This window comes from Pseudophryne corroboree, chromosome 5 (genome assembly GCF_028390025.1).
Source record: "Pseudophryne corroboree isolate aPseCor3 chromosome 5, aPseCor3.hap2, whole genome shotgun sequence".
Lineage (NCBI taxonomy): Eukaryota > Metazoa > Chordata > Amphibia > Anura > Myobatrachidae > Pseudophryne > Pseudophryne corroboree.
In genome coordinates, this window is record NC_086448.1 from 783,848,865 (window position 1) to 783,860,969 (window position 12,105).

The 12,105-nt window shown below is 51.3% G+C and overlaps 1 protein-coding gene across 1 annotated transcript in view; it reads right to left on the minus strand.

Annotated features, from left to right (window-relative positions):
- The window catches only part of VWDE (von Willebrand factor D and EGF domains), a 198,573-nt gene that overhangs the window by 121,594 nt on the left and 64,874 nt on the right, over positions 1–12,105 (minus strand). Inside the window, exon 16 of the mRNA XM_063925264.1 lies at positions 11,676–11,790. Within this exon, the coding sequence (XP_063781334.1) occupies positions 11,676–11,790 (115 nt within the window). The remainder of the gene's footprint in view (positions 1–11,675; positions 11,791–12,105) is intronic.

Here is a 12,105-nt window from a genome sequence, read left to right on the forward strand (position 1 = left end):
CCTCGCTAACCCGCTTGCGCCGCTTACGACTTTTCTGCTGCTTTGCTGCCCGCTTGGCAAATTTCGATGCCCTATTCTTCGCCCTAGTAGTGCTACTTACTTCGGATGCCTGCGACGACAGAGAAGATGAAGAGGAGGAAGAAGAAGAGCTACAAGAACTAGAGCTCGTGGAGGAACCCGATACTGACTGCACCACCTCACCTGATGCCGTCGACCGCTCCGACATGGAATCCTCTGGCGCGTCAACCTCGACGTCTTCCTCCATGAAGTCTGCCATCCCTTCGTCCTCGTGCTCCCCTATAAAAGACAAAGAAGAGGGGGACCCGGCCCGCACTCGCGGCGCATGCCGAGCCCTACGAGTGGGGGGCGCTGCAGCCGCACGCCCCTGCCCATCCTGTCCCGGACCTAGCTCCAATTCCGCAGCGGCTGCTCCAAGTTCCCGGCAGGCGCATGCCACCCGCTGCGCCGCTGAGGCCCTCCGCCTGCCGAACCCGCCTGCCTCCGCAGATGCGCCGGAACTTGCCGCCGCCCTCGGGGAGGCCACCGCGGCTAGCGGCCCCAATGCCTCCACCACTGTGGCCAGGGCCGACGCCAGTGCCCCGCGAGGGTTCCGACTGCCGCGAAAACCGGAAACGGAACCTGAAGGACCCCCGGCCAGCGCCCGGGCGCGATCCCGCGCCAGCCGCCCGACGGTCGTGACCCGGGCACCCGCCGCCCCAGCGGGAAAGCGGGGGCACCCCTGTAGGAGCCCTCACTCTCCCCACCAGAAAACACCTCCTCCACTTGCAAATCAGAGCTATTCTCCGAACCTGGGGAGGAGCCGCCGCCCTGCCACGCAGCGCGTGCTGCGGCCCTGCGGCCACCAACCCATTCCCTGTCGCCCCTCCTCCCCCGAAAGCCGCTGTATTCTGGCTCTGGTGGAGTATTTTGGGGAGACAGGGAGGACCGCGGTGCTGCTGCGCGCGGTCCCGCGCGCACAGCCCCGCCCGCGGTGGGCACGCACGCACTCCGTGCACGCGCCCCAGCACCGCTCCCTGCCGTGTCCCCGTGCGCCTGCCTTGCCCTCTCCTGCCCAGCGCTGCCTTCTACTGTCTCGCGCTGCACTCCCCTGTCCCTCTCCCCCCCCCGGCCCCTGCCGGACTCCGGCCGCCGGGGAGCTATGAGTGGGGACAGAGGTGCTGGCGGCGCCCCTGCGCGCCCCCGTGCGCGGCTGGCGCCACCTGCGGCGAGCGTGGGCGCGCGCGCACGAGGCGCGCGCGTCCCACTGCCTCCCGCCATGGAGTTCCCGGCCGCCGCATCATCTACTGCCACCGCACGAGGCTCCGATACAGGCCCCGCGTGGAGAACAAGCGACCTCCGTCCGGCCCTCTCTCCCCGCCCGGCACTTCCACCCGGCCGCGGCAAGGGGGGAGAGATAGAGGCCGGGTCCGGCCGCACAACCTGGCGCCCTCCGCGGCGCGCATGCGCGCGCCCGCGGGTGCCCGACGCCGCCACTGACTCCGCCGCTCCAGGACGGGCGGCCTGAACGGACCTCCGCCCCCCCCCCGCCGCCCGCGCCCAGCCGGCAACGCCGGCCCGGCCCCCAGCGGCGAGGCCGATCCGGCCCGCCGTGTTGCGCTCCTGCTCGCGCTCGTGGAGGCCCCGGGGGACGGGGGCCCCGTCCCCCAGGCCAACCACCCTTTCCCCTGGCCCAGCTCCACCGCTAGAACCGCGGTACCGAGCTGGGGGCCCAGCGGAACGGTGAGGGCGGGCAGACATGATTAAATGCGGAAGATGGCACAGACAGAGGGGACACAGCAGAAACAGTTTCCACAAAATATGTGTGAACAAATTAATGTCTGCACTGCAGCACTCACCAAGGCAAATCACCACAAGAGAGAGCTAAAATGGCCTCACCTTCCCTATATATATCAAACCCTCCCCTTCAAAAAAGGCTGTACTTTCCTCACAGCTAGGTCCACCCCTCACCAGATGTTTAACTCTTTCCTTTCCTATGCAGTCAATTCTCTCTCCTGCGCTAGCGAACCTGATAGATAATATCACTGAGATGTATGACGACACCTTCAGGTATACGGGAAGGGAGTTGCAAGCTTACAAAACGGAACTGATCCAACACAGGATGGTCCTCAATTATATCACAGCCGTGACGGGAGGGTACTGTGTCACATTGGCAACTCAATATGGTGTGAAGTGCTGCACGTATATTACAAACAGCACCGATGACCCAACTGAGATCATTGATCAAAAGATGGACGATATCTTGCAGTTGAAGTGGGAGTTCCGAAGGAGACAAAACCTTACCCTGACTGCTGTGAGTAATGAACTGACCGGCTGGGTCTCATGGTTGAATCCACGCAATTGGTTCTCAGGTTTAGGAGAATGGGCTCTGTGGCCGGAGAGACCCCAGCCCACGTGGACAATGGCGGCGCGGCACTGAAGGGGTTAACCCTCAGTGACCGGCGCCATATTCAACGACAATGGGCGCTTGGCGACACTTTTAAACTGTGCACTGGTGCTAAGTGCCATCTTTAAATGTAGTGTGGGTGCTAGGCACCGGGTATTAAAAAATATATTTAATACTGTGTTTTCACCAATGTTATATTTAATGCAATAGGCACACTTGTAGGATTGCACATTTACAATGCATGCAAATGCCAGCACTTAGAAGGAATGTGTAAGCTGTGTTGGTTTAAAAATGCATTTATGTTTGAGGACAAATGGCCTTGGAAGCTTCTCATCTAGGAATTGAGATGCTGATGACCCTGACACCTGGAAAGGGGTCTGTGGACAAGCCATTTCTTTGAGATTGAGATGTGTCTCTGTGTAACTTTATAGACACATGCAGGTGAAAGGATTTGTTTGCTGTCTTCTCTGAATATTGTGTGAACTGGGTTTGCATGGAGATGTTAGAGAAGACAGGAACATGTTAATCAGATTGTGTTTTACAAATGCAAACTAGTGGGTTTCATTCAACAACAGTTTGATGTAACATTTCTTAGGCTGCATTATGTGTGATGCAGATTATGTTTAATTTACAGTATAAGAACGTTGTCTATGTGTGAGAGGGTGAATGCAAGTTATATTTACATTTGTGAGAGACAGGAACATGATAATCAAATTGTGTTTGGGAAAGCCACTGGTTTGGTTATATATGAAAGGGAACAGAAATGTGCTTTATCTAATTCTTAACTTTTGAAATGTAACTTGTATTTATTTATATTTTCTGCGATAACCTGATTGGTTGGAGAAGACAGGGAGGGCTTACCCCCCTGTGGTACTGTGTGTAGAACTGAGATAAAAAGAGGATGCCTGTGAGCCTCCAAGTATTGTATTGTACCATCTTCATTCTGCTGGAACATCTTGCGGTTTGCTGTTGCCCCTAGCAATAGGGATGAGTCTTTTTTAAGGCTATTATTGAGCAAATAAACATCTGCCTCAAGAAGATTGCTTCATCTTGTGACCTACAGGGTTATGCCAAACATAGCCCCGTCCTCCAGCTGTCCAGGGAAGCACCTAACGTCTCCAAGTTCCGCCTTCTGCCAGCTACCGGTAGAGGCCTAGCAAGTGGCTAGTGGGGATTCGTCAACACCACACAGGTGTGGTAAGGCAGTGCGTCGGCACATACAGAGCAGGTTAGGAGTTTGGTGGTGGCAGCATAAACCCGCCCACAACGCAGTGGGTGGAGTCAGTAACAGGCGGTTACTGACGGTAAGCAGGAATCCACTATGTGGTCAGGCCTCGTGTGACCTGACACTCCATTCTGTGCGCAGGAGACGGGACGCGAAAGCGGCGAGTGCTTTCGTACGGGACCGTCCTGTCACAGAAATTGGTGGCATAGCGGTGGGATAATCCCAGGCGGCTTTTCATCACCTGATTGGAGAAGCCGAGTTACTCAGGAGAGGAGTAACTGCAGCGCAGGAGAACGCACAAGATGGCGGAATTCAGCGGAATGCCCAAGGATGATCTGGAGATCGTGTGCCAGGAGAAGGGTGTGGATATCCCTTTCAACGCGTCCAGAAGCGTCATGAAGGCGGCGCTCATGAGCTTGGAGGAGTCCCATCGGGCGGAGGTGGAAAGCACTGACGGCGTCAGCATCGCAGAGGATGGCCCTACAGTGGACCTTCGTAAGGAACCGGTGAGACCCACAAGCCCCGCCCTCTCTCACAGCAGCAATGTTTCCCAGCAATCCCTAGCAGGGCCAGTATCCCAACGTCCCGGGGGGGGCGGCCCGGATACCCTAGCAGATCGGCTAGCGGAATTGGGGGAAAGGGCAATGGAGCAAGAACGCATGCTTGTCATTCGGATGTGGCATGCGGAGCGGGCATCACCAGCCGTGGTACCCCGGGAGCCGTTGTCAGCTGTTGTACACAGATCAGGACGCATTCAGTTTGCCAAGTTTGCAGACAGTGATGGGGACATTGATGGACATTTACAAGTTTTTGAAAGGACTGAGTGGGTGAGACACCTTGTGCCCACTCTGCATGGAGAGGCCTTGGAGGCCTATCGAGGAGTGGCCACGGAGGACTGTGGGAACTACGACGAAGTTGCGAAGGCCCTCCTCCAGCGATTCTTCATCACTCCAGAGTCTTACAGGAAGAAGTTCAGAGACTTGCCCAAGAATCCTAGCAGCACCCATGAGCAGTTAGCCACCAAGCTGCAGCAGTACGTGGTGAAGTGGGTGAAGGATTCTGAAGCCACTACATGGGAAGCACTGATTGACCTGATCTGCAGGGAGCAGTTCTACCGCAGGTGCGCCCCAGAAGTGAAGGAGTGGGTGCTAGACCGGGAGCCACCCAGCTTAAAGATGGCTGCCCAGTTAGCAGACAAGTATGTGGCAATTCGGCCACAGGGCCAGAAGCGCCCAGCCAGCAGCCAGCTCCAAAAGACTGTACCACCAAGGGAACCCCCCTCTTCAGCTCATCACCCCCAAAGACAAGCATCTTCCAACCCGGGTGTTCTTGGCCAGCAACCGCTCCGCAGCGTCCCTACAACTGATCAGAGATCATCGGTGCCACGACTGGAGAAGAAGTGCTACGGCTGTGGGAAAATCGGACATCTGAGGATGAACTGTCTTGCATCCCAAGCACCCCAGACTCGTGCCCCAAATCCAAGTGCTGGAGCCCGGATCGCTTGTTTGACGAGAGGAGATGAGCCTACAGAGACTGTTCCCCCTCCAGTCAGCCCGATGGAGTGTGGCGAGAGACAGGTGCACTCTGCGGAGAGAGTCACCTGCATGGCCAAACAGCCCCTACACAACATGTGGAGGCACCTGCAGCCTGCAGCCCGGCCCGGTGGAGGCACCTGCAGCCCGGTCACCGTGGGACCCCTGCAGGGGGGAGGCCTAAGAGATTCTGGGGCCTCAATCACTGTGGTGAGCCCCCACCTTATAGATCCTGCTGCAGTATTGCAGGGTCGCACTGCCAAGGTCACCCTGGCAGATGGAACAGAGAAAGAGGTTCCCATGGCAAGAGTCTACCTGGACTGGGGAGCTGGACCAGAGTTGCGAGAAGTTGCCGTCATGCAGCTGATGTGGTCCTAGGAAATGATCTGGGTGGTGGAATCGTCACCACGTTTGCTGGCGCCATTTTCCGGAGTCAAGTTCCACAACCACCGTTGACATCAACTACTCCAGCACAGCCCAGCCCAGAGGGAAAGACTACAGCTGCTAGACCACTGCCAGCACAGCCAACCACAGCATCAACCAGCCCAGAGGAAAAGATTACAGCGGCTAGATCGGCACATCGACCCCGCATGCCTTTTGCCTCTGGTATGCCTACGTCCCCTAGCAATGCAGAGGATGTTGGTTCCAGCTCGTTTGATCCTGTGGGGGTGCCCAATGATGCTCCTGACCCAAGTGGTTTGCCAACTCCGGCGGTGAGTATGAGAAACCACACTGACTTTTCCATGACTGACCCCTACCAGACTGACCCTAGCCGTCCCAACCTAGATCCCCCTGTAGAGTGTCCCAATTTAGGAGAGATTGAGTGCCGCAGGCGGGAGTTTAGGGAGGCTCAACTCTCTGACCCATCCCCGAAAGGCATGAGGCGCCACTCTGGCAGCGGCCTTGACAGGGTTCGGGCAGGAAGTTTGACCTGGCGGGAAGGGTTAAGGTACACGCTAGACAGGAAAGTGAGAGGGGATAGACCAGATAGGGAACGTGTCCAAATGGTCCCCCCAGGGAACCTTCCTGCGCAACCGGTGTCGGTTGCCAGCGAAACCCCTTTGGACAGACACTCAGAGATAGACCGTACCCTGAAGTGCCTGATACAGTGCTTACCCTGGTCTGGAATGTCGGATGACGCCCAGACCAACTGTAAGGCTGGTGCCATGCGTTGGCAGCTGGGGCACTCCAGCGGTTGTGTTGTCTCTGGGCCTCTGCCCATAGGAGAACCTTTACAGCAAGTTGCTGTGTACATAGCAGGTCCCCTGCCTGTGCTCAGTAGATCGGGGAAGACACGCAGCCTCCCTGTAGTGGATGCCACACAGGATCCAGAGGCTGGTGGTCTGCCTGCCATCACTGTGGCACAGGTAGCGGCGAGGAGGAAAGAGTAGGCCTAGGTGACACGGTAGGTTTCCCGAGTCATAGGTCGACAGAGGAGGATGGGAGGGCAGGTCTGACAGTTCGGGCAGACAGTTGCCAGATAGGTATGACGGAGGTGCAGTGCCTGGGACACCATGTGGGAGGAGACAGGGGTAGGTCCAAACCAGAGGGGGTAGAGGCCACCAGAGGCTGTCCCCGACCCACATCACCCAGACAGGTACTGACCTTAGGACCTGTAAGGCCCTACGGACACGTTGTCATTGACTTTAGTCCTGTAGTGAACCCCTGTACAGAGATGGCTAGGAAGGGCATTCCCAAGTCAGTGAACTTTGCACCCGCTTGCGAGTTGACATTCCAGTCATTGGAGGAGGCTCTGGTACCCGCTCCAGAGCTGACGGCGCACATTCTTGACCAGGACTGTGTTTACGAACTACTGCGCCACTGCACGGACTGGGAGTAGTACTGAGCCAGGAGGAGCCATATGGGCAGGAGCACCCTGTGGCCTATTTGAGCAGAAAGCTGCTACCGCGGGAGGTGGAATATGCCACAATTGAAAAGGAGTGTTTGGCTATTGTTTGGGCTGTGAAGAAGCTTCAGCCCTATTTGTATGGCCGCCATTTTACGGTGGTAACGGACCACAATCCATTACGGTGGCTCCAGCACACCACGGGGGAAAACGGCAGACTGTTGCGGTGGAGCCTTGCTCTTCAGGTTTATGACTTTCATATTATCCACAAGCAAGGCAAGGCTCATAGCAATGCGGATGGACTGTCACGTCAGGAGGAGCCTGAACCTCCAAAGAACTCCCGGTAACCCCATTAAGGACTGCGGGACCAGGGACCAAATAGTTGGGACATGGGTCCCTGGTTGACCCGCTTGAATGGGGGGGGGGGGGGAGTGTGGCCGGAGAGACCCCCAGCCCACGTGGACAATGGCGGCGCAGCACTGAAGGGGTTAACCCTTAGTGACCGGCGCCATATTCAAGGACAATGGGTGCTTGGCGCCACTTTTAAACTGTGCACTGGTGCTAAGCGCCATCTTTAAATGTAGTGTGGGTGCTAGGCACTGGGTATTTAAAATATATTTAATACTGTGTTTGACAGTCCACCCTTTGGCAGTCAACAATAACTGCCACTATCTAAACATTAAACAGAAAAATATACAATACAATATCTACAAATGATTGGATGGTATGAGGAGAGGTGTAGGTGAGAAATGTATGACCTAGTGAGATAGTAAAAGCATGTATGTATGAATCCATGTCTGAGGGGCATGTATCATCGTGCCGTATATGTTCTAGATAAGCTTCGAGGTATTGCGAAGTATACATTAAATCCTTCTCATCCCGTATTAACGGTCTGTAAGTGGGCCAACAAACACTACCGAGCTCTTTTCGGCTTCTTGTTCCAACAAATGGGGTGCACATTTAGATGATGATAAATTCACCAATGTTATATTTAATGCAATAGGCACAGTTGTAGGATTGCACATTTACAATGCATGTCAATGCCAGCACTTAGAAGGAATGTGTAAGCTGTGTTGGTTTTAAAATGCATTTATGTTTGAAGACAAATGGCCTTGGAAGCTTCTCACCTAGGAATTGAGATGCTGATGACCCTGGCACCTGGAAAGGGGTCTGTGGACAAGCCATTCTTTGAGATTGAGATGTGTCTCTGTGTAACTTTATAGACACATGCAGGTGAAAGGATTTGTTTGCTGTCTTCTCTGAATATTGTGTGAACTGGGTTTGCATGGAGATGTTAGAGAAGACAGGAACATGTTAATCAGATTGTGTTTTACAAATGCAAACTAGTGGGTTTCATTCAACAACAGTTTGATGTAACATTTCTTAGGCTGCATTATGTGTGATGCAGATTATGTTTAATTTACAGTATAAGAACGTTGTCTATGTGTGAGAGGGTGAATGCAAGTTTTATTTACATTTGTGAAAGAGACAGGAACATGATAATCAAATTGTGTTTGGGAAAGCCACTGGTTTGGTTATATATGAAAAGGAGCAGAAATGTGCTTTATCTAATTCTTAACTTTTGAAATGTAACTTGTATTTATTTATATTTTCTGCGATAACCTGATTGGTTGGAGAAGACAGGGAGGCCTTACCCCCCTGTGGTACTGTGTGTAGAACTGAGATAAAAAGAGGATGCTTGTGAGCCTCCAAGTATTGTATTGTACCATCTTCATTCTGCTGGAACATCTTGCTGTATGCTGTTGCCCCTAGCAATAGGGATGAGTCTTTTTTAAGGCTATTATTGAGCAAATAAACATCTGCCTCAAGAAGATTGCTTCATCTTGTGACCTACAGGGTTATGCCAAAAATAGCCCCGTCCTCTGGCTGTCCAGGGAAGCACCTAACGTCTCCAAGTTCCGCCTTCTGCCAGCTACCGGTAGAGGCCTAGTAAGTGGCTAGTGGGGATTCAACACCACACAGGTGTGGTAAGGCAGTGCGTCGGCACATACAGAGCAGAACCGTGGTTCCAAACGCCACGGCAGGTTAGGAGTTTGGTGGTGGCAGCATAAACCCGCCCGCAACGCAGTGGGTGGAGTCAGTAACAGGCGGTTACTGACGGTAAGCGGGAATCCCCTATGTGGTCAGGCCTCGTGTGACCTGACCCTCCATTCTGTGCGCAGGAAACGGGACGCGAAAGCGGCGAGTGCTTTCGTACGGGACCGTCCTGTCACAGGCTCAAAATGTCATTATGAGTGTAGGAAAGTTTCTCCTTTGTATCCTGGGAGTCGTCATAATTATTGGCTTGATATTTAGGTGTGTTCGAATTTTAACGCGGCGCAAGCGCAGTACAAAAGTGATGAGTTTAAGGAGCGGGGGCATTGGTACAGCAGCAGATTTAATTTATGATCCATCTATAGAAACGATGTTGTGATAAGGATTGCAAATGAATTCCACAGCCCGTTTCTTTCACCCGTTTTTCCTGTGTTTCAGCAAAAATACACCCATCCGGAAGAGACTTCGATCAACACCCAAGAATGATTACGCAAATGTTATGTGAATGTATTGTACATATGTGTCTTATCTTCATCTCTACGACCTTCAGGTAGTAACACACATAGTCGACAGGTGATATCCACATATATTAGCACTCACATATGTTCCCCCTCCATTTATCATCATCTAAATGTGCACCCCATTTGTTGGAACAAGAAGCCGAAAAGAGCTCGGTAGTGTTTGTTGGCCCACTTACAGACCGTTAATACGGGATGAGAAGGATTTAATGTATACTTCGCAATACCTCGAAGCTTATCTAGAACATATACGGCACGATGATACATGCCCCTCAGACATGGATTCATACATACATGCTTTTACTATCTCACTAGGTCATACATTTCTCACCTACACCTCTCCTCATACCATCCAATCATTTGTAGATATTGTATTGTATATTTTTCTGTTTAATGTTTAGATAGTGGCAGTTATTGTTGACTGCCAAAGGGTGGACTGTCAAAGTCGAAAAATATTGTAAATGCATACACCATGTACTAACGCCATACACATGCCCGCTGCGCGTGCACTTATTCCGCCGTGCGTGCACATATCCGCAATTTGCGTAGGATCGCTCCTGCGATCATGCGCGTGGTATGGGTATTTACGGCGGAGTTTGTGAGCGCATAGAGGGTTATCAGAACATTACATATTTAACCCAAATAGTGCACTTTGTACACATAGTTCCCCTACACCACATCAGCAAGTATCAACAGTTTAAATGATTCCAGGACTAAGGGATTCGCCTTTGCATGATAGGAAGGGACAGACAAAGGTTATAAGGTGATGTCTAGTATCCAGCTGTAGGGTATTTTAAGGGTAACATTCCGGTATTGGTTAGAGAAAGATCGCATGTTCCTGCATATAGTTATGTGCAAAAAAGTAGAATATAGTTATAAACTGTATTTACTGTATATTATGTATGCGGCGGGAATCCAGAGGATACCACCCACAAGAGCAGTTGAGAAAGACATCGGCCACCTTTTCAAATCAATCTATGACCTCTCCTGTAATGTAAAGATGGATCTCAGTGTCCAATAGACAAAGGGATTACAGTGACCATTGTATTGTATATGGAAGTTGTGTATAAAAAGCCTGTTGTTACCTGGCCGGTCAGAAGACTCTGAACGCTTTCTACCTGACAAGCGGAGGACCGGCCGGGTTGCGCAAGCGAACATTCTCACGTATGTACATTGACTGTAGTCATTATTCTGTTTAGATTTATCTTGTTAGCTCTGTAGTGTATAACTTGTACTGTTACCCCCTTTCAAATAATCCACTGTGGCCTTAGAACCCTGTGGTTGACTACATATCGGTGTTGTGTCCTCATTTCCCTGCTAGGGTTTAAAGCGTATTTAACTGTATAAGGTTTAAAGTGTATTGATAAGGTGTGTGCGCATAGCGGGTACTTTATACTTTCAGCGCTGCGTAAAGGTTTAAGGTGTATCATCATTACAGTGCTTTTCGGCACAAGGTTTAGAGTGTAAGAATAACATTGCATTGCATCACGAATAAGGTTTAAAGTTTATCAAGAGTGTGCGTACGCCCAGCGCGGCGTGTGTACGCTAAGTACGTACGACGTACGGGACTTTGTACGCAAATAGCGTACGAAGTGCGTAGTGTGTGTATTAAGTCTAGCGGCCGTAGCGGCTAAATGGTAAGAGTGTGTTTAGAGGTATAGCTTTGTGGTTTAAGATAATATCGACATTATCAATAACATTAGAGTTTTGATTGGATGTAGATTTTGTCTGGTCATGTGACACCTTTCCCTATGACGTTACTCCCCACTCCCAGCTCTCTATTGGTCCGATCTGTGACCATTATGGTGTTAAGGCATTGCACCAAAAACTGCAGAAACCCCTCAAATATAAAACGTATAAAGGATAATAATAATAATAATAATAATAATAATAATAACAACAACATTAATCTTATTAATAATAATAATAATAATAATAATAATACTTAATGGTGTAAGAGTGAAAATGGGTACATAGGAGTCTCACATATGCAATGTATCTTATGTGGGGATAAGTAATAGAAGGGGCATTCTGAGTAACTCATTATTTCTACAGAGGCAGAAATGATCCCCAAACCTATAATAGAAGAGCTTACTTTCAGTGACGGACCACGTCAGCTTGGAGACATCCGGTTTGCAGAGCAAACATGGGCTGGTCGGGTTTGTGTCGCCTTGAGCATAGCAGAGCCCATCGATGTTACATGTTTTCTCCTGGAAGACAATCACAAAAGATGACCGTGCTGAAAGCAGAATTACATCATTCAGTCAGAGGGTCCCTCCCTGTGACGTTATCACAGCTGGACAGAGACCGTGAGGTTATTAGTTAGGGATCGGTGACTTCATTTACCACTTAGGCCAAATATTATGGAATCGCACCACCTGGGGACCGTCAGCACTGCGGAGAGTAGCATCTTCCAAGACAGTAAAATGTGTCTGAAATTAGCATTAAATTACTAACTAAAAATTACATTTCAGGTGTCTGCTATAAGCAGTGTGTCTGTATGAAACCAGGCAGGGCAGGACGAT